The 23,122-nt window shown below is 37.6% G+C and overlaps 2 protein-coding genes and 1 long non-coding RNA gene across 3 annotated transcripts in view; all 3 read right to left on the reverse strand.

Annotated features, from left to right (window-relative positions):
• Window positions 1-1,127: 1,127 nt before the first annotated feature.
• Window positions 1,128-2,759, reverse strand: LOC126847113 (uncharacterized). The gene is made up of 3 exons (XR_007686979.1): window positions 2,647-2,759; window positions 1,708-1,740; window positions 1,128-1,241 (listed from the first exon to the last, which is right to left on the reverse strand). It is a non-coding gene; the product is annotated as an uncharacterized LOC126847113 (long non-coding RNA).
• A 50-nt stretch (window positions 2,760-2,809) lies between these two features.
• Window positions 2,810-7,090, reverse strand: LOC126846157 (uncharacterized). Its single transcript, XM_050585368.1, has 3 exons — window positions 7,019-7,090; window positions 2,928-5,241; window positions 2,810-2,847 (listed from the first exon to the last, which is right to left on the reverse strand). Exons 1-3 carry the CDS (start codon window positions 7,088-7,090, stop codon window positions 2,810-2,812), a joined length of 2,424 nt encoding a protein of 807 aa, XP_050441325.1.
• Window positions 7,091-10,619: 3,529 nt separating this feature from the next.
• LOC126846364 (uncharacterized) overlaps window positions 10,620-23,122 on the reverse strand; it is a 76,884-nt gene continuing 64,381 nt past the window's right edge. The window contains exons 6-7 of the mRNA XM_050585705.1: window positions 13,231-13,654; window positions 10,620-12,270 (exon numbers count right to left, since the gene is read on the reverse strand). Coding sequence (XP_050441662.1) covers window positions 12,176-12,270; window positions 13,231-13,654 — 519 coding nt within the window. The 3' untranslated portion in view covers window positions 10,620-12,175. The remainder of the gene's footprint in view (window positions 12,271-13,230; window positions 13,655-23,122) is intronic.

The raw sequence follows: 23,122 nt of genomic DNA on the forward strand, positions 1-23,122 counted from the left end.
TATTTACTTCAGATTTAAGGTTGTCATTTAAATTTTTTAAGCTATTTATTGAGATCAACATACCCTAGAAAGTATTATTAAGAACCAAGCATTTTACTCGTTTCTGGAAAGATTGATATCATCCATAGATAACAATTTTTCATCACATCTGTGACAGTGAACTCACTGTTGGAACGAGAGGACGAACAGGAAGTTGTAGTCCTTTTCATAGGAGTGTCAACTTTGGTATTATTTGGCATTTTTACGATTTTTCACAAGTCTGATAGCGATCTGATTGTCTCCATACATCGTTGGTTTCATTTCTGGCTGGTTGAGTAATTCACCTAAAAGTAATTTTAACCAAGTTAATTCTTGTTTACTGCATACTTAAAGCTATGTACTCTGATTCGGTTGTGCTAAGGCTAACACACTGTTGACGTGATATTTTAGCCTACTGACCTCTAGACATTACATTCGACCAATATCTAGACATATAATATAGGTACTTACTTATAGGTACTACGTATCTGTACTTAGCTTGCAAAATATTTGTCAAAAACTAGGTATGAATTCTGATCACTGGATACAGCCTATAGGTACCATGAATTACAACGACATCACTTTAAGACGTATTGCGATGGTACTCGAGCGAATGATGATTAATTTTATGTTATGCCAATCAATTAACGTCAATCGATTAGTCGATCTACATCGCAAGCACGAAAGAACAGTGCATTACGAGCTTCAGGCACGACAATTCAATGTACCACGATTCTGGGGACGCTTTTCCCAATTGGAACTAGATTTGGGACTGGGTCTGGGGCCCTTGAGTAAGAGGAGGACATAATCAATACAATGTAATGTACAAAATATGTAGATGCAAAAAAAAAAGCCGAGATGGTGTATGACTATGAAGGCGTATGCTAAAGCTTTACAATATACAGCCTAGAGAACTATTTTTTTTTAATCTTATTTGTAATTATTTTACTCAGCCCAGGCAAACTAAATCTCGGGCAACGCCGGGCCGGGCACCTTGTATAAAAAAAAATACAAACAAATTATTTTAACACAATTTATTAGAATTATACAATAAATATATGTTTATATGATTATGCAGGTTATAAGAAAAAATAATTGTGTATAAAGTACAGGTTACAAAGTTAATGACAAAGTTTTCTTTCTTATACTGCAGAATTATTTGGTGCACACTGTGTCTCGTTGTGTCCAAGTTGATGACACCTTCTACACGCATGCTGTCTCCTCTGATAATTAAAAAACATTTTTTTTTTAACAACTTTCCAAGGTGTAATCAACTATTAAAACTCATGTGGTAACATAAAAATATTTTTTAAATTTGGCTTAAAAATTGTTGAATATCAATAAATATGACGGACAGAAGGAGAAATATTTTACAACTTTACCGCACTTCACGAATTAAAAAAGATAATTAAATATAGATGTTACCATTTAAGTTTTAAAAGTTGATGGAGCTCTGAAAGAAAATCAGAAAGATACATATTTGAATACGACCTCATATTGTAAAATAACGTAAACTAAAGTATGTGTCCAAATGAAAAACTACAAAACTTCAAATATTTTAATAGAAAATGATTACATTGTCTTATCCCTAACGAATCTATCAGTATAGTCGAATAATAGTTTATGCATTCTAGGGTCGTATTCCCATAGTATCTCATGAAACAAAAATTTTTTATTTTTGGTACTTACCTCTCTTTCCACTATCCTTTTCATATATTCTTGCTGAAAAAACAAAATAAAGAAAAACTTGATATAATTGTAAATTTTAGATTTACCTATGGTCTAATTTTCAGACTTTAAGCCCCAAAATCTTCACTTAAAAATACAAAATAAAGATAAAGTCCCCCCCTTCCCTTTTAAGGAAAATAGTTTATGAACATTTTTTGGTTTATAAATTAAGAAGAAAAATCTTTGCCCGTAGTCAATTTCTAGTATATGTATATTGTGTATACAGAATATTCTAGCATAAAAAGTAAGTATTAGGTGATTCGTCATCTGGGGGACCTCCAAATAAGCCCCCTTTTTTCACTTTTTCGATAATTAAAAAATTTCAAATTTCGACAGTAAAGTAAAAAAATAATGACTGAAAAAAAAATGTATTCCCTGTTATTCAGTGCAAAAAGCTCACCTTAAAAGAGGAGTCACGTCATTTTCAGTTTTTTATGGCCCCCAACTCAAAAAATGATGAGAGAAAAATGATTAAAGACTAGCAATAAGAAGTAAATGATAAGTGATAATGTATGAATGCTAAGATATAATTGATAAGACATAAATGATAAGAGATAAATGATTAAAAATAATTGATAGAAGATTAATGATAAGAAATTAAAAGTAAATAATTAGAAACAAGAGATAATGAATAAATTATAGGATATTAGTGATAAGAGATAAATGATTAGAGATTAGAAGAAAAAATAAATAATAATATAAGTGATAAGAGAATATTTGGGGGCCGAAAAAGACTGAAAATGATATAACCCCTCTTTTAAGGTAAGCTTTTTGCACTAAATAACAGGGAATAATTTAAAAAATTTTACTTATCGAAAAGGGCTTATTTGGGGGTCCCCAGATGACGAATCACCTATCACATACCGTACATGCTGGAACACCCTGTATGTGATGACTTACCGGACTTTCCTCTGACTCCTTCTTGCGGCGCCTTTGGTGCTGCCTTCGCCGATCGGGGTAATGCTTTCTCGCCGTTGAGGAGGCAGGTTCAGACGCTGTCCCGGAATACGTGGCCGTAGTCTTAGCCGGTTGAGGGGCGGTCCCAGAATCCGTTGCCGTAGTCTTAGCCGGTTGAGAAGTCCCGGAACACGTGGCCGTACTCTTAGATGGTTGAGGGGCGGTCCTAGAATCCGTTGCCGTAGTCTTATCCGGTTGAGAAGTCCCGGAACACGTGGCCGTACTCTTAGCCGGTTGAGGGGCGGTCCCAGAATCAGTTGCCGTAGTCTTATCCGGTTGAGAAGTCCCGGAACACGTGGCCGTACTCTTAGCCGGTTGAGGGGCGGTCCTAGAATCCGTTGCCGTAGTCTTATCCGGTTGAGAAGTCCCGGAACACGTGGCCGTACTCTTAGATGGTTGAGGGGCGGTCCTAGAATCCGTTGCCGTAGTCTTATCCGGTTGAGAAGTCCCGGAACACGTGGCCGTACTCTTAGATGGTTGAGGGGCGGTCCTAGAATCCGTTGCCGTAGTCTTATCCGGTTGAGAAGTCCCGGAACACGTGGCCGTACTCTTAGATGGTTGAGGGGCGGTCCTAGAATCCGTTGCCGTAGTCTTATCCGGTTGAGAAGTCCCGGAACACGTGGCCGTACTCTTAGCCGGTTGAGGGGCGGTCCTAGAATCCGTTGCCGTAGTCTTATCCGGTTGAGAAGTCCCGGAACACGTGGCCGTACTCTTAGATGGTTGAGGGGCGGTCCTAGAATCCGTTGCCGTAGTCTTATCCGGTTGAGAAGTCCCGGAACACGTGGCCGTACTCTTAGATGGTTGAGGGGCGGTCCTAGAATCCGTTGCCGTAGTCTTATCCGGTTGAGAAGTCCCGGAACACGTGGCCGTACTCTTAGATGGTTGAGGGGCGGTCCTAGAATCCGTTGCCGTAGTCTTATCCGGTTGAGAAGTCCCGGAACACGTGGCCGTACTCTTAGATGGTTGAGGGGCGGTCCTAGAATCCGTTGCCGTAGTCTTATCCGGTTGAGAAGTCCCGGAACACGTGGCCGTACTCTTAGATGGTTGAGGGGCGGTCCTAGAATCCGTTGCCGTAGTCTTATCCGGTTGAGAAGTCCCGGAACACGTGGCCGTACTCTTAGATGGTTGAGGGGCGGTCCTAGAATCCGTTGCCGTAGTCTTATCCGGTTGAGAAGTCCCGGAACACGTGGCCGTACTCTTAGATGGTTGAGGGGCGGTCCTAGAATCCGTTGCCGTAGTCTTATCCGGTTGAGAAGTCCCGGAACACGTGGCCGTACTCTTAGATGGTTGAGGGGCGGTCCTAGAATCCGTTGCCGTAGTCTTATCCGGTTGAGAAGTCCCGGAACACGTGGCCGTACTCTTAGATGGTTGAGGGGCGGTCCTAGAATCCGTTGCCGTAGTCTTATCCGGTTGAGAAGTCCCGGAACACGTGGCCGTACTCTTAGCCGGTTGAGGGGCGGTCCTAGAATCCGTTGCCGTAGTCTTATCCGGTTGAGAAGTCCCGGAACACGTGGCCGTACTCTTAGATGGTTGAGGGGCGGTCCTAGAATCCGTTGCCGTAGTCTTATCCGGTTGAGAAGTCCCGGAACACGTGGCCGTACTCTTAGCCGGTTGAGGGGCGGTCCTAGAATCCGTTGCCGTAGTCTTATCCGGTTGAGAAGTCCCGGAACACGTGGCCGTACTCTTAGATGGTTGAGGGGCGGTCCTAGAATCCGTTGCCGTAGTCTTATCCGGTTGAGAAGTCCCGGAACACGTGGCCGTACTCTTAGATGGTTGAGGGGCGGTCCTAGAATCCGTTGCCGTAGTCTTATCCGGTTGAGAAGTCCCGGAACACGTGGCCGTACTCTTAGATGGTTGAGGGGCGGTCCTAGAATCCGTTGCCGTAGTCTTATCCGGTTGAGAAGTCCCGGAACACGTGGCCGTACTCTTAGATGGTTGAGGGGCGGTCCTAGAATCCGTTGCCGTAGTCTTATCCGGTTGAGAAGTCCCGGAACACGTGGCCGTACTCTTAGATGGTTGAGGGGCGGTCCTAGAATCCGTTGCCGTAGTCTTATCCGGTTGAGAAGTCCCGGAACACGTGGCCGTACTCTTAGATGGTTGAGGGGCGGTCCTAGAATCCGTTGCCGTAGTCTTATCCGGTTGAGAAGTCCCGGAACACGTGGCCGTACTCTTAGATGGTTGAGGGGCGGTCCTAGAATCCGTTGCCGTAGTCTTATCCGGTTGAGAAGTCCCGGAACACGTGGCCGTACTCTTAGCCGGTTGAGGGGCGGTCCTAGAATCCGTTGCCGTAGTCTTATCCGGTTGAGAAGTCCCGGAACACGTGGCCGTACTCGTAGATGGTTGAGGGGCGGTCCTAGAATCCGTTGCCGTAGTCTTATCCGGTTGAGAAGTCCCGGAACACGTGGCCGTACTCTTAGCCGGTTGAGGGGCGGTCCCAGAATCCGTTGCCGTAGTCTTATCCGGTTGAGAAGTCTCGGAACACGTGGCCGTACTCTTAGATGGTTGAGGGGCAGGTGCGGAGGGCGATGTCACTGCCGACTGTTTTGGAAAAAAAAACATTATTATACTTACATTTTAATGTCTTGTTTGTGGCACATAACCGATAAGAGATTAGAGACAAATGATTAGGGATGGGGTTGGGGTGGGGGTGTGAATGGATTTGGGGTTAGGGGTAGGGGTTAGAATGGGAGTGGGGGTGGTATACTACTTTGGCAAATTAATCGAAAAAAACTGTTACAAAAACACATAGGTATTACATATTATATGTTAATAGCTTGCGTACTTTTCCGCAACACCACGTGATACATTTTTAATAAACAAACATATTCGTTCGCGAATCGTAAGGGAAGCATTTCATTTTATGATAATGGCCTAACAAATTATATTTTAAAACAAATTATTGATCACATAATAACTCTTTGGAACATATATTTAACTTATCAATTACTTCTGGAATTTTCCCACACGTGCTTAAGGAAACTACTATAATCCCAGTTCATAAACCGGAGAATAAAAATATCTGTACTAATTATCGTCCGATATCTCGGACGAATAGAAAAATTTATAAAAATAAGATTGTATGTGTTTCTGGAAAAATCGTTAATTTTTTTTTAAAGACAATTTGGTTTAAGAAATAATAAATGTGCTTTTAAAGCATTACAAAGTCGAATAAGTTCTATTTACAAAAAACTTGATGAGGGTGACGACTTACTACTTGGAATTTTTTAGATGTAAAAAAGGCCTTTGACTCAGTAGACCATAATTTGTTACTAAAAAAATTAGACACATATGGCATTCGTGGAGTAGCGAATAATCTTAACAAAACTTTTCTAACAAATGGCACACAGCGAGTTAAATTAAATAATACTCATAGCAATTTTTGTAGTCATATCAAATCTGTTAATTCTGTAAAATACCTTGGTGTGACTATTGATCGATATTTAAAATGGGATATTCACATTGGATCTACTATTAAAAAAGTTAGAATCATGTTCTATATTTTCAAACCTCTAAACAATATTTTATTGACCAACACCACGAGAATGATTTGTTGTGCAATTGCTTAGTCAGTTTTCTCTTATGGAATTGCTGCTTGGAGAGTAGCTTATGATGCGCATTTAAAAAACTTATAACAACGATAAATTCCTTACTCAGGATTGCTTTCAAAAAACCCTACTATACACATACAAATATTATATTCAATACCTACAATTTACTTCAAACTACTTCAAATTACTATCTAAAACAACTCCATGCAAATTATATTTTATGTAATTTGTATTACTCCAACCATAAAGATTTTAATTTTAACTATTAATTTTAACCTTACCATTTGACATGTACTATATTAAAATTGTTAAAAATGTTTTTAGAATTTTTAAATGTAATAGTGAATTTGGTAAAAGAAGTCCGTATTATATGGGTTTGAAACTCTGTAATTTTTTGTGTATTGATATAAATAGTTTCCATAGTTTTAACCCTTCACTGCACAATGTTCCAATGTCCATTTATTTAATATGATTATCGATAGTATCAATAGTTATGAAAAATTACACTGTAGATCTATCTATGGTGCCATTTTTCATACCACAGGGATACAGCTGATTGTTTTTCTAATACATGACCATGTCTAATACATATATACCCGGGAAACGCCGGGTCGGGACAGCTTGCATAATTTGCCACCCTCCATTAATTTCGAATTTTTAAGCGGCATTCGTTTTGAGAAAATCGCAACTTTCAGAGACAGAGACAACTTTTTAATAGATCAAAATTGTATAAAGCCGGTGTCAGATGCTGTTTAATTTGTACTTACCGAATACCATCGGTGGTAATACCACCCGCCTATTGCGCCGGCTCCAAACGCCGCCGCTCCTCCAGCCACCATCTTCCAGTTCACATATTTTAACATTGTACTGAAAAATTATAGAATTATACTGACGTCAAATATTAGATAATAATCAAAATCACAAAAAATGATTAATAAATAATCAATATTTACCTTAACGACAATTTGATGCCACAGTAACATCATACAAGTTTTTTCAGTCAGAAGTCAAAATTAAAGAGGATATCTTATGAAACTAAAAAAGAACCGTATACATTTAACTAGTTTTTCAAATTAAATATAATCCCATGTACGTCCAATTACGAAAATGAAAAAAGTTTATAGCACACATAAAATCTCTACAGACAAGATAGCTTACCATATGGGAATAAAACGACGAAGCTACGACTGTACTTGAATATTGGTTAAACACTATAGACGTAAAAATAAGTGAGAATTATGATTCAAAGGCTGGTTTCACAAAGACAAAATATCAACGACACAATATTACAACTAGAAAATTACCTAGAATCCTAGGTTCAACCTACCCCCCTTACACTTTATTTAGCTTAATACTTAAATTTTATAATACCGTTAGTTGTTTTAATTGTTATCACATATCAGTTATCAATATAAAAATTACAATTGTTTAAAAAGAGTAAAAATATACCTTAGAAATACTACGAAAGAGGTAAATTGTAATCATATACAATTTTTAACTGTATTTTAATCATCTAACTTATTTTAAACTGGATCGTCGAAATGGCTTAGTTCTTCTAAGCTATTATCGAGATGAATTTGCCAAAAAGCCAAGAAAAATACAAATTTTGTTATAAGTGAAATAAATTTAATGAGTTCTTTTTTCCAACCATGAACCCCCTCCCCATAAAAAATTTCTTTCTACGCCACTGAGACTCTCAAAAACTAACTTTGGGCTTAATTATCCACGCATACTGCTTAGATATTAACCAAGCATCATCAAAAGAAAATCACAAATTGGGACTTTTTATAACTATAGAGTAAATTGTCTGTTTTTAGATTACTTGCGCCACAAACATATTTTAGAGATCCGTATGGAAAAAATCGATGCTATACAAAAATCGTTTGATAACAATAAATCAATTTTATTGGAAATGCGCTTAATTTTGTTGAAAGATCTAAGCAAAATATTCCACAGAAGGCTGTGGAGACCACGACAAGAGATCATGTAAATCTCAACGGTATAATAAAATCCAAGTAAGTTGAAACGTTACTGAACAGTGTACATTGCAAATTAAATACAAATTATTGTTGTACAAAATTTGTGTACATATTTAAACATTTTTACAAATATTATGTTGTAAAAAAATACCTAGACTAAAGAATACGCTAACCAATTGCAAATGGCCGAAAACAACGACGCCATTGTATTGACCGTCATCTTATTTTTTTTTTGGCTTCAGAATTTTTTAGTCACTAGAAGAGAAAAATAATCAATTTGAAGAACTTGAGGTACTTTTTAATGTGGTAAAGTTACTTAAATCATTTTGTCATTCCCCCTGATGCTATCACTGAAAAATCTCAAAATATATAGGTACCTATGCTATGACAAATAAGAACTTTCAAATCACTGCTGAAATCGTGCAAAAATACCATAAACTTTCTTCGAAAATGAAAGTAAGTTTCTATTAGTATATGAACGCCACGACCTGTGTTCATTTTGAAAATGTAATATCCACACGTTACCTCTGTAGGAATTAATCGGAAAATGGCAACAATATATGCAAACGACCATTTGGAGTTTGAAGCTAGTTTAAGTGAAGTCGTAATTTGGTTGGGAACCATTCAAGTAATTACAGAAGCTAGTTTATATGTATTGCGCATTTATTTGTTACATACATTCATTCATGTGCTAAAATTATTGAATTTTCAAATTAAAGCTGACCTATGTTATAGTTATAAACCTAAAAGCTAAGCAGACGATTTAAACATATTATTTTTAACGTATCACTTAGAGTAGTACTCGTACTTGTCTAGATGAAAAAATCCGCTGTGAAAGAGTCGAAATGGATTTATTGGAAAATAAAAAAATGTCTGTTTTTATACTAATCAATAGTCATCATCATTATCATCATCATGTAGCTAAACGAGCCATGGAGGCCCAACGCTGCCATCATCGCCGGAGAGGGGGGTGGCAGTTCCTTTTCGCCGGACGATTGCTCGCCCAGCAAACTAATATACTAATTAAAAATATACTAATCAATAGTATAATTTTTAAATATAAAACCATTGTTAAACACTATAATATTATATAATGTACTCGTCGCATAAAGAACACAGTTTTCGAAATCGTTGGATCGCATACAGCAGATGATCCATTTAAGACACTCAATATAATTTAGTTTTAACTATTTGTTGCCGTTCAGGGGCGTAGCGTGCATGTAAGCACTGCTTACACTTTAAATCAAAGGAAAAAAGAAACTTGATCATTCAAGATTAATACATTATAAATGATTTTCAAAATTATATTTATATTTATTTAATATTTGAATTGGTTGTAAGCCATTTTCAATATTTATTGTGTTAAAAAAAGTAGAGTACATAATATGCCATTCAAGGTTCTAAACACTTTACACCCTACCTGGTCTTGCCAATCCGTGGTTTCAGCAAGATGGATCTACACAGTAAATATATTACTGCCATAATGTCATAATGGCAGCCGTTCGACGGCTCTTTGCGGTAATTCAAACATTCGGTCACCTAATTTGTCGGCGTGTGATTTTTTCTTGTAGGGCCATCTTAAAAGCAAAGTGTACACCATCTCACTGACATTATTTTCCGAACTTGAGATTTTAGAGTTTTGAACCTTTAATGGCATATATTATGTACTCTACGTTTTCCACGATAAATATTGTTTTCCCGTTTTTCTGGCCCACCCTGTACTTAAAACGTGTATTACACGGTTTGACGTGTGTGTGTGTGTGTGTGTGGTTAAATCAGAAACGGCAAACAATGATTTTCTGATGGAGGCCGCCATATTTTCATCGTTTATCCAAAAAATTGTATCCATACACAAGTCACAACTGGTGTATAGAAATAGCATTATGCTGATTGATAACCGTATTAGGTACACGCGCCGTCAAGAAATTTCAACCGAACAGGACTGTTTATTGGAGCTCGCCGGCTCAGCTTCAGGGCAGTCGAGGTACGGGGCAACTACAGAAACCACTCTGCCGAGAGTTAAAATACGAAGTCCTTAAGCGAATCCCAGAGGTGTTTTTTTTAAATTAATCTCTCCGGACACTCTAAACGGCTGTTTTGTAATGCAAACACACGCTAAATATATACTTATATTATGTACCTATGTACTTATTTCTGTTGTATCCGCTCTAAACCTGTCCGGACACTCGACCGGGGCAATGGAAGACGATAAAAAATTTAGATTTACTCGTTTGAATAAAAAACAAAACTACAAATCGTTTTTTAGTTCTCGGCGAATACAGTATCCACTCGACTTCAATGTTTTATTATATTTTGTATATCATGTTACATTTTATATTATAACATAGTAATATATCATTAGCATCGTAATCATAATAATAACGTACAATAATATTTTGTCAAGAGAGTTTTATTTTACACAACGATATCGTTAATTATATTTGTATAAAGCTTAAAGGATAGTCTTTAAATATAGTATAATAATTGTGAAGTCAAAGGGATTGGAACAGTTAAAATTATTAATTAATACTTAAGGCGTTAAATAGTTACAAAAAAAAAAAATCACAATAACTAAAAATTCAACAATTTTACGTATAAAAAAAAATAAAAATTATGTAGATACACAAATTAAAAAAAAAAAATTAATAATATGATTTCGGGCGAGTGATAACATTCAAAAAGGGGAAGAAATACAACAGTGCGTCCATGAAATAATCATAATATTCAAAAGCGGTTCACAACGTCGAATTACAAACGTATAATGTATTTATAGTTTATTCACATATGACTAGATAACATAACATTAGTACGACGCGTACACAATATTATTATTATAATAAAAAAAAATAATTAACATATAACGTCCCGCCGAATTATTATGGCCCGAATCAAATCGCTTGTAAACTGTTATTTATATATACATATATGTACTATATTACTAATATTTATATGGCCGTCAAACGTGTCACTCGTACGTTTGTAAATCTATAAAATAATAATATTATGTACCGGGCGATCGGTTGAACTATGGACCAGTCAATAACTTAAAAGATATTAGACTTTTTTTAAGTATTTTTTTTTTTATAATTTCATATTCATTAGTTGGGAGAAATTTAAATTATTTTTTTTTAAAATTATAACCCGTCCCTTATATGTAAAAAATCGTATAAACTTGAGTTTTTTTAATAGTAACGTATATATTTGATTAACTTTTTGAATTAAGAATAGTTTGCTAAATATTTTGACTGGTCGATAACCAGTTTTGGATAATTGGTTTTCAAGTTATTAAAGTTTAAAATTTAGGACGAGAGGAAGGGTGGAGAGTAGAGATGTTTTTATCTGTGCACATTGCACAACCACCCTTCCCCTCCCGTCATAACTTCTTAAAATTAAATAACTTGAAAATTAACTATCCAAGACTGGTTATCGACCGGTCAAAATTTTCAGAAAATTTTTCTTCATTTTAAAAGTTAATAAAATATGTACGTTATCATTTCAAATTCTTAAGTTCACACGGTTTTAACATGTAAGGGATGGGGTTATATTTTTTAAAAATATATTAAATTTGTCCCAACTAATAGCTATAAAATTATAAAAAAAAAATAACTAAAAAAAGTCTAATGTCTTATTGACTGGTCCATAGTTAACCAATCACCCGGTATGTGTATATTTATATTTATATAGTAAAATAATAATAATAAAAGGATAGATAGAAATAGTTATGTACATTTGGAAAAATTAGGACGCCTAATACATTATTTACAACGGTTTTGCATATTATCATGTATGTACAAAGTAAACATTTTTTTACAAAACATTATAATATATATTTATACATTCGAAAAAAAAAAAGGTATAGGGACAAAATGCGATACGATTTGTTTAGTTTAGGACTCGAACGTTGGCAAATAAACACTTATCATTCGACGACCGCCTCGGTTCTGACTAATGCCGGACGTGCATCACTTGTGCCGGCGAATGGTGTGGAGGTGGTAATGGGTCGTCGACGAGCAGTCGGTGATGGGACTTCCGACAGCGTCCTGTGAACAAAATTAAACAAAACAAAATATGTTTAAAATCGAGGTCACAATATTGTAGTAAAAAAACTATTTAACCGTTTTTTTTATGGAGTTTTTACGATCATTCGCAGCTATTCCGCTAGAACGAATATCGTAAAGCTAACTTGGAACGTATTTGACTTAGATAAGTTATGTATTATGATAAAAATCAAATTAATATACAAAGGTGAAACGACTGTAGGAACTACATGGCCTAATGACACGAACGGGCCATGGAAAAATTATTGTTTTATTTTTTCTTCTAAAAATTACTATTGCATTGAGGACAAATAGCCCAGTCCGCTGTCCTCTCCTGGTCCTAAGCTAGTCGGATTAGGTCGGCAGATTAACATACGAAAGTTGTAGAACGTTAACTATGAGCAGTAAAAACGCTGGTTCACAGTAAACTACACTTTTCCACGCCAAACAAACTCGAAGATGTTTTTAATTATTTTGAACATCCACCAGGAAAGGCTGTAGGCGTAGGTAAGATAACATTTAACTAGGTGCTCTCGAAGAATGCATAAATGATTAGGACTGTTTACGGAGCGTTTAAACGATATTTAATCAGTTCGCACACGTGGTGTCTTCAATAAGTTTTAATTCGATAGCCTCGCAGGGCTTTTGTTTGCACGCCGCTTTAACGACTTTTCGCACCCTTTTTCAACGACTTACGGCTAATTAAACTATACGAGAGCCTTTGCCGCCGCCGACATATTTATGTCAGACCATCTGCAGTTTTACTCCATATACCTACACCGTTTTAGATTCTCGTTAGACCAAAACCGTACAATATGATTTATTCGCGACTTCATTATAATATGCGATTAAGTTATAGCCGCGAATTTTTGGGCACGACTCAAACCCACCCTAGTGTGGACATTTCGAATACTTCCACATTCGACACTTGTCCATCATTTATTTTGATATTAATTTACTCACCTAAATATTTAGTGAAATCGTACGACGACTTGGGCGGGTAGTCCAAAAGGGGCGGACATTCGGGGTCGGCTTTCAGGGTGGCCGGGGACGGGGTTCTACAGGAAACTAGCGCCACGGCCATCAACAGGAACAAGGCGACTCCTAGACCAGCGGCGGTCATCATCTGCCATTCGGTGTGCCCCAAGACTGCTGGCGCTTCGGGCGCTGACAGTTCGGCCGTCACGTCCTCGCCGGTTATCTCGTCAGACCACGAATCGCTTCCGTTGTCGAAGGTCTTCGCCATCGCCGCTTCGGGGGTCGTCGTTTCCGTTACCGGCACCGGCACAGCTGCGGTGGTCGAATGCACCGCACTCCTCGTGTCCAACAGCAGCGTAGGGCTGCTGGACATTTTAACCGAATCGTCGGCTCCTCCCAAAAGCGACACCTGCAAAACCAAAAAAAAATACAACCCACATTAGTATGTTATGCGAACAATACACTAAGATGGCGTCCGCCCAAAGTAACACCAGCGAAACTAGTTACAGACAGACAGCGCGCATATAAACTTTGTCAATGAAACTGTTCTTTCCGACTATATTTTTTTTTTTTTTTTATCAAAAATATAGTATTAAACTTTAAAAAAAACCATTCCCGAAGAAATGAACTATTACGCTCTTTTTTCCACGTATATTCTTCACAAAAGATACTATGGGAAAAACAGTTCAGCCGGGTAACTTTGTGAGATAATTTACCACATTCATATTATAATACAATAACGTTGATCTAGACACTAACCGTTGACGACAATAAACAATTCTCGTTTACCTAGTATATTGTAAGTTATTGCGTTAAGACAACGGACAGCTGTGCAAAGTCACCGAGTTTTAAAATCATTGTGCGAGTTATATTTTCACACGGCCGAACCTAACCTTAACGGGTTTCAAGCCGAATAAAAACGGACAGTCACGTATTTTAGTTTACCGAATACTAATAATGCGCGACGCTTTCCCAGTGATGACCATATTTTACACCCAAAGTAAAGTGTGTATCTGTGTGTGCGTGTGTCCGCTATATTATTTATAATAGAAATGTATAATTAAAACATAGTCGGCCGACCGATCGAATTAACACGGACAGCAGCAACGAAATGAGGAAATTTATTTTATTTTTTTTCAATCCACATTGGCTGTACAAGAACATTTTGCCGTTCCGTTATCAATAATTGAAAAACATCATTTACACAGACATAAACCGTACTCGATAGCTATAGGTATGCTGATACAAATATTATGTTGGACGGGAGGTCATTTTACTGCAACGGTGTCACCTGAGCTTTTTATAATTAATATCGCAGCACAAATCTCTTATTCGATCCTGCCAAGCGCTGTAAATAATAACAAAGAACATACTCTGAGCCGAAACGCACACAAAAAAGCTCATATTGTTCAATACTTAAGTCATTACATGAAAACGCCGAGTCAATTTAGAAACCGAGTGTAACAACCTCGTCGCCTGACCTACATTATATGCGTTTTTGTTAGGGTATGCTCAAAGGAAATTCACATAATGTTTTCCTGTTCGCTCAAGTAAATTTTCTTTTAAAGTACAAGAACGTTTGATGTAAAAAAAAAAAAGAAAACTTACGTGGAAAAGAACACGGGACTTCATATTTTTTTTTATACAGTGACCCAACCCAGTCATAATAATTATATTCAACTCGACGAATGGATTTTAATATACCGCAATATAATATATCCGGTGTCTGGGTATACACAGAACTCGTTATAAAATACATTGCTTTTCCGTTATCATCGCGGACAAGTCTTTCAATATACTCGAACAATATAACTGTGAGCCACCGAGCTAGCTTCTATTTGAAAATATTCAATTACTTAGACTTTTAAAAGTCTTGGAGATACTACAATTAGTGTAAAGTACGAATGAGCAGTATCGAATTTTCTTTGAAAACAAGTCGGCACTATCAGCGGCGGATTCAAACTGGTTCACTTTTTTCCAAGCAGGAACACTAATTATAACTATTTTTCACTTCGTTCGTATGTCACTCTTTATTTTGTTATGAGCTTTTTTTGTTTCTTCTTTTAAGGCCATAAATAATAAGTATGTAGTTATTTGCTTAGTTTCGTACATACTAATTATATGCTTAGAAAAATTCGGAATTACTTGTACGCGGAAGGTTTTAATAATTTAATATTAGTAATACTAATCTAACAGGAAAACTGTTTTTATTTTTTTGTCGATGATTTAAATAGAATTATATACTTAATGTTTTTTTTTTTTAGCAACAGATTAAAATATAAACAACGTTACAATTTCAAAAGGGACAATTTTGTTAAGTCGATTCCACGCTAAATAAAACAAGTTGGTAGCAGTACATTTATTAATGTGTTTAAGCTTTTATAACTGACAAGAAGAGTTATGTCTGTAATTTTTAAAACGCGTGTACTTGATTTTAAAAATTAATTTTCACTAATTATGCTCTGGTATATTATGTATGTACATTTTACATATTTTATTTGATTACAATTTTTGCTCTCGTGGTATAATTGATTTTGGTGACTTGGCCCCGTTTTTTCCACGCTATTAGAACAATTCAACGTCACATCATTATGTGCGTTATTATACAAATGTATGCACCAGACGGCGATGCGAGCTGCAAAAGGCAAATAGCGCATTCAGAGCTTTTAGAATTAATTATAGTAGGTATGATAGTTTTTTAAAAGCGTTTATTAAATTACACGCAACCACGTTACGTGTGAAGAGTTTTACACGCGTTGTTAATAACAATAATTATTAGGACTATATTTAAGAATGGCATTTTAAATGCAAAGCAAATAAACTCGAAATTACTGGATGTATTATCAAAAGCAACAATCGGCGTTGAAGACTTTGACCTATATTGTATGTATCTGTGTGTAAAGCTTTAATTTTAATTACTATACATTGCGCCGGGCGGAAGAAATAAAACTGATAAAAAATAAAATGTAAAACAAGTTTAAAAGCTTTAGTTGCGCATAGTTATGATTAAAGTGAAAACAAAAAAACAATGTCTGCGCGCAGTAAACGGTATATTTCGCGACGAGAAATTGAAAAAGTTTTCGGTCTCGGTCAAAGTTCTACTTTTAATACTTCTTAATAGTATTTATAACGGGACCGCCGCGGCAGTTGTCAAAAGAACGAGGAATTTCCAATTTTACGAGCCATTTAACGTTCTCCTCTTTTTGTATTATTATTTTTTATTTTTATTTTACAGTCGTGCCGTTAGAAATCCGCTAATACGTCACCCCCACAGCCCAGAGTTAATAACAAAAGAGAGAAAAATGACGGCACCGTGGTTTTCTATACGAGCCCCAGCAAAGCCGGTGGAACGACATCAGCCGAGTGGAAAAATAATAGTATAAGTAGATATATATATATATATATATATAATGGTGTTTTGGTGGAAGAGTAGGCGAGCGGCCGATGCGGGTTATATTTAAGGGAGGCGAACACGATAAACGATAGAAAATCCAGACGAATCAGGAAACACACTTAAGCCCGGTCCGATTTTGGACCCGGCGGCCAATCGATAAAACCGGATTTCGGGACTTTTTTTATAAAAAAAAATAAAAAGGTCCAATATTGCTTTAGCGTGTATACCCTCCTATAAAGCCAGACGGTCAGCTAGGTGGACAAATATATATATAGGAATAAAATAATATGTGACAGGACGGATAAACGAAATACCTGCTTCACTAAAACCGTACAAGGGTAGCCGTATTTTTTTTTAACAAAACATATTGAACTTATTTTCAATAATTTGTTGTCCGGCAGTACGAGATTAGAATAATATTATAATTATAGGTAGGTACGCGGTGGTCTAAGTTAGGTTAGGTACCGAATAATTAATATAGAGTGCTCGCAGCTTGCTGAGGATTCGTCGGTCGAATAATATATTATATTGGTTTCGCAGGTGTATATGTATAATAATATACAAAGGAGCTAGTCTCATGACGACCGAGTCTATGCGGGCCAACTGGAGAAAACCTAATAGTATCTAAGAAATTGAAGGAAAGGGGGGAAATAAGACCGAACCACAGGCACCATTGCGGTCGCGGTGGCCATATTATTATATCCCATAGACGCCTGGCTGGGTACGACGATGGGCGTTACCGGATGTAATTGCACACGGACACTGTATAAGTATTATATTATGTAGAGTGGTGTCTTCGTCGCGATTGTGTATTCACTACATAGGATAATAATAATTACCGTACACCCCAAAATTAACGTCGAAACTGTGAAATATAGCGTATAGTCAGCGCAGTGTCGTAGACGGGCGCGAAACCGTCGTAAATTTCGATTTTCAATTTTTTCTCCGTCTCTCTCAAAGACAATAATTACCATGATCGGACACTCGAGATGCGCCTCCGTCGAACATCGCCTGTGTGTGTGTGTGTTGTGTAGCCGTTGTAAAATATATATATATATATGTATACTATAAAACGTCATTATGCGAGCGGTGTTAAGTTATAATACGAATAATAGGTAATAATTATTATAATTACACCCGTGGCCTGCATGATTACTATACACTGTACATACTGGACAGGGTAAACGAGCGGCTTACGCAGCAGCTAACCGCGGACGTCGACCGGAGAGAGCTCAGGGTACACGAAATTGATAGTTGCATATAAAATAATATATGTAGGTATTCGGGACGTCATTCCCAGGCTCGGCAGCGGTTGGCGAAGGCCCAAAAAGTTTTCGCCGGGAAAACCGCAGTATTCCGTCTATATACCTACTATACTTGCCGACAACAACTTCGAGAGAGAGAGAGAGAGACAATATATTATAATAATGCGATAATTAAACAAAAATAGTTTCGGTCGCAGTCTCGTATATATATATATAGGTATGAACCCAAGTCGGATACAACATTCCGTCATGTCGCGCACAAGGCATATACACCGCGTCCGGTCGACTTCCGTCTTTTCACATCAATTAAAAATAAAAATAAAAATCGAAAAACCACATAATAATACTGTACCGAAGGTGCGGCGTTCGAAATTCATCGAGACGAGTCGTGCAAGACGGACAATATAAGTATACAGTATTATTACAATATACTTGTGAGTAGCGGCCGTTTATATGAGTCACTAAAAATCCCTTTCCCACGGCGGCAGAATTCCAAATACAAAACTCGACTACCGAGTTTAACGACAGGTTAAAAATAAAACCAGATAGTGCACAATAGATTTTCAAATAACGATTTTTGATTGGCTCACGCAGTAGGGCCATAATTATAGTGCCGAAAATATCGTACACGTTATTTACATGATAAGATTTAGCAGATAACAATACAGACGCTTGATACGATTTCTTTGACCAAGCTGTATAACAGAATGATTATTTTTTGTTCACCCCTAGATTATTAAAGTCGTTTATCGATTTTTTTCAGAGTGCACTATCTGGTTTCAATTAATCTGTGAGTTAGCTAGGAGAAAACGGAAATGTCGATTTTGTCCGTAACACGACCGCATTTGATACAAAAAAAAAAAAATCTACTTTTTAATAGTCGCGTGTCACGGACCGTTGACCGACGATTGCATACATATAAACGACTAATTAACGTAACGGTATAAAGTAAATTAACGTCAACGAAAACACACGGAAAAGGCGACAGTGTGTATATTCTTAGCCGGGTACATATTAAAATTAGATTGCATGTCGTCCATCGCAGTCGACGCCGAGTCCTTTTTATAAACCGACATTGTGGTTCATTAAACTTAAATTGCATTTTCCCATCGCCTCACGCGCCCGTCTTGTCTCGCGGCCTCTGTACCTGCGCGATGAGAGCAGAGTGTATGGCGTGTGCGTGTGTGTATGTGTATAGCCAAACCCCAAAAAGCATAATATACAAATACACATTGTACACAACACATAGCAGCTGATTTACTATTCGTGACAAGTGTAGTAATTAAATTGTCTCTTTCGGCCGTCCCCGGAATTAAAACGTTGCGTTACACGGTTACTAAAAGCGACGGCTGCTGCTGTATTCTGGTTTGATCGCAACTGGTCTATTTTATATAGTAGGTACACCTAATACGGACGGATCTTCAATAAACCTAATCAGATTACACGTCGGGTTTTCCCCCATTCGGCAGTGGCTAAGTTTAAACTTACGGAAGCTTAAGTTCTCTCGATTGCGCACGCAGTGCAGTGTCACTTGGCGTTTGGAATACTTTCAAATTTCAAACATAGACTACAACATTAGGAATATAGCATGATTGGCGCCATTTTTTTTGGCCACGAATATGTACTCAACAATAGCAATATAGGAAGACTATTGTACAATGTGTAAAACAGCTAACCAGGCGCAAAATGGAATATAATAATAATAGTATAATAAACAAAGGTCCTGCTTATATAATAATGCTAATATTTATAAAAACCACGGTTAGGTTAGCCCGGCCGATCGAAAACCACTCGAACCCGACAATTCAGCGGATTCTCACGAATAAAAAGCGCTTTTCTAAATTAGATTTGTTTTCCGTTCAGCTTTTATTGAGCATCGCGACCGAAAACCCACCAAATCCACTCGATAACGCCGACAAAATATATTATACTCTGGAGCCAGCATTTTATCTAACCATCTCATTAGATACAATATAATTTATACACACCCATTAATAGCTGTTGCTTCAGAGGACAAAGCGGCGGCGGTGTGTTAATTTCGCATCATTAAACGTTATCGGCTACAGAACGAGGAACTCATCAGGATTGAGCGGCGAGGGGCGAGGGGAAAGTGCCTTTACGATAACCCATGATTAACAGCTATTCCGCCCGTTGGATTCAAATTGTTACCTTCGCAAACAAACGGCATCGAAAGACCAATATTCTTGCGACCCGTTAACTTTGATATTCCACCGCCGCAATGCGCAAAAACGATTACTTACTCGGGAAACACTTAAACGTTAACACCTATATATATATATATATTGTATCTATTGCCATATTGAATTACCAGAACAGCTCGAGACGAGACGCTGACCGTTCGAGATAGATTGTTTTTTTTCATTTGTACACAACGAATGGAGAGATCACAATATTATTATTACTAAATCATACCAACGTCTGGATTTTGTGGCAAAAATAAAAGACAATTTTTTACCATCGAAGAGCTTTTATATGACTTTCGCACGCATCAAAAATAAGAGGCTGTGTTGTACTCGAAACGTACTATAATAACTAACAAGCTAATGAAACCAGCTAGTCACGATGAAACGTTATGGGCACCGTCCACGGCGAAAGCGACATAATGATGTTATGATAATATATTACTTTCGATACGTCAGTTTTTTGTATTTTGACTCTATTTGTCACGGGCCGGGCTGTGCGATAACGATTTGGTATAATTTTTTTTACAGGGGAGGATAATGGATATATTGTATAGGTATACGGTATATTCATTACCGTATTATTACAGTAGAATAGTTACTGCACGGTAATAATGATATAATAACAATAGTACTGCCGTGTGCCGGGCGAAAAGCGCGCAAAGTCGCCAGCAGAACGCTCCGATAAACAGCTGCTGGGTGGAGGTAATGAATAATTTATTAATTCCAGGGCACTTTTATCAACCGAAAATAACGCAATAATCCGTATTTATTTATAGTTGTATATATTTATTATGAAATGGGACGCGCGAAGGCCAATGCGGAATATGTCCGTGTGTATACCGCGGCGGAGGGTTGACAGAAATCGGGTGGACTTATCTAGTGACATGAATAATGCGGTTCGGGCACGAACAAAGCGAAAAATGCTGCACGACAATAATAATGTCATTACAATGTGCTTTTCCCCCCCCCCGGCCACCGTAATGTCTTCAGCTTATACACAACAATACGCCGTTGTTTTTATAGACCGAATTGCATTAGGCTAATCAGATAACATTATTACGGGGATGCCGTACGCAATGCCGAATAATATAATCTCGGCCGAGCGGCATTCCAGGGGTCAGAAAAATAATCAAACTAAAGGGAGAAACATTACTGTTGGATATATACACACAGAAGCTCTTTCATTGTCTCTTTTTTTTTCTCCCCCAAACCATTTCTTATCTATCGCTGTAAGGCCTGAGAACCGGCAGCTTATCCTGCCGACCTTTTTCGCAACACAGTATTTCATTATACTCTGCAATCGTTTCATTGGAGTTTATAACGCACCAATTATACGTTTATCTGTTCTTGCCAAAATCGATACATTGTCTGCGTAGGGACAATCTAAATAAACTATTCAGCCGGTGCAAGTTCAGGTACACTGAAAGAAATAACCAAACAAAATCTGTTTGTATTTGATTTGACTTCATAAGACATAAATCATTGTCAGTGGTCACACCCATCCGCGCACCGCTCGACCAGTATGTGTTTTGGTATCCTAAATATTATTATACGGTAATAGTAGGTGTCGGCGGCACTAGGTACTTTACATAATACTCTAATCTAACATTAAACTAATTAACATTTTGTTTTTACTATACAGAAAGGTCGATTGCGTCGATAAATTGCTCTCTCTCTTCGTCAGCACACCATTCTCGGCATGACCATACTCGTGGCTACCGCGCCACGTGACAACATTTTTAACAAGGTTTTCATCTCCCTTTTGTTTTGTTTCTTGTCAAGTTTAATAACGCAATTGTATTCATCCGCCACCTACACGTTGTGTGCTGTGTGCAGCGTGAGCGTGAGTTTGGAATTCGCTTGGAACATCTTATGCCGCTTCTCTTCAATCGGAAACAACAACCACGCGACAGCTGCTGCGGCCAACCTGTTATTAGCCCCGCCGATTGATTTATCGCGTTCGAAGACTTACAATAAATAATATGATAACATCGTTTAATAATAATTATAACCGCTCGCCGACGTGATCTATTGCGACGCGAGTCATGTGTTCGTGCGGATATCCGATGCGCGATTCGGATACAGAAACAGTAAAACCACAACTATCCGCGTCACCCTTCTGTGTCCAACGGTAATAATAATAATTGGTCGGTATACAATACTGTAGACCGCCTGAATGATTCACACGGCGAAAATTCAAATAACACCAATGATGATATTATGAAAAATTCAGTTCCGTATTATTATTTTACTACTGTTATGAATAAATCCAATGCTGTGATCCCGCTGAGATTTCGATCATGTCCGAACGCATGCATGTATAATATTTTCACATTTGTATAGGTATATATATGTCCCCCTCGTTGTTATAACACCGTCTTCAAATCTTCGTCTCACTTGTTAGGTGTATAATACTGTTTTATTTTTTTCTACGGGGGCGGATTCTCGTTTAAATGCAGTATTTTGTTCCAGCGTTTCGGTGACACCCATATAATTACCGCGTCCGGCTCCCGACAATGTTATCGCCTTCTCATCGTTATCTGCTTGCATCACAAGTTAACGCGCCGGTCCTATAGCACCGTGTCCCGCAGGTCGTTTGACGTACATGACAAATCACTCCGGACGGGTGAACCCAGGTCGAATTTCGAAAAAGAACACTGTAATTCCCATACAAGATCGGGCCATAACCCGACTGATATCCTGTGTGTTTCGAACGATAGAGGATTCTTCTTTTTGTGATTTCTTACGAAGAAACGTTGTTGTTGTTAAAAAACATAGAGGTCTACCGCAGCAAGTGTAAAACAAGTACATAATATGTCAAGTATATCAAGTACGTTCGTATGGAAGCCGCTAAAATATTCAAAATAGACAATCGACACTTTCCAAATAGTGTATTCACCTTCGAGTGGATTTCGCAGCTCTTATCAGCCGCCACCGGAGAGCACCCGTCAGCCGTAATAAATCGTTCTCTCTTGAATAATATCTATATAGGTATATAAAACATTAGTTTTTTA

The sequence above is a fragment of the Adelges cooleyi genome, unplaced genomic scaffold, assembly GCF_023614345.1.
Source record: "Adelges cooleyi isolate 19-005CV unplaced genomic scaffold, UGA_ACOO_1.1 ACOO_flye_CR_arks_rails_tigmint_CR_PRNA_9, whole genome shotgun sequence".
NCBI lineage: Eukaryota > Metazoa > Arthropoda > Insecta > Hemiptera > Adelgidae > Adelges > Adelges cooleyi.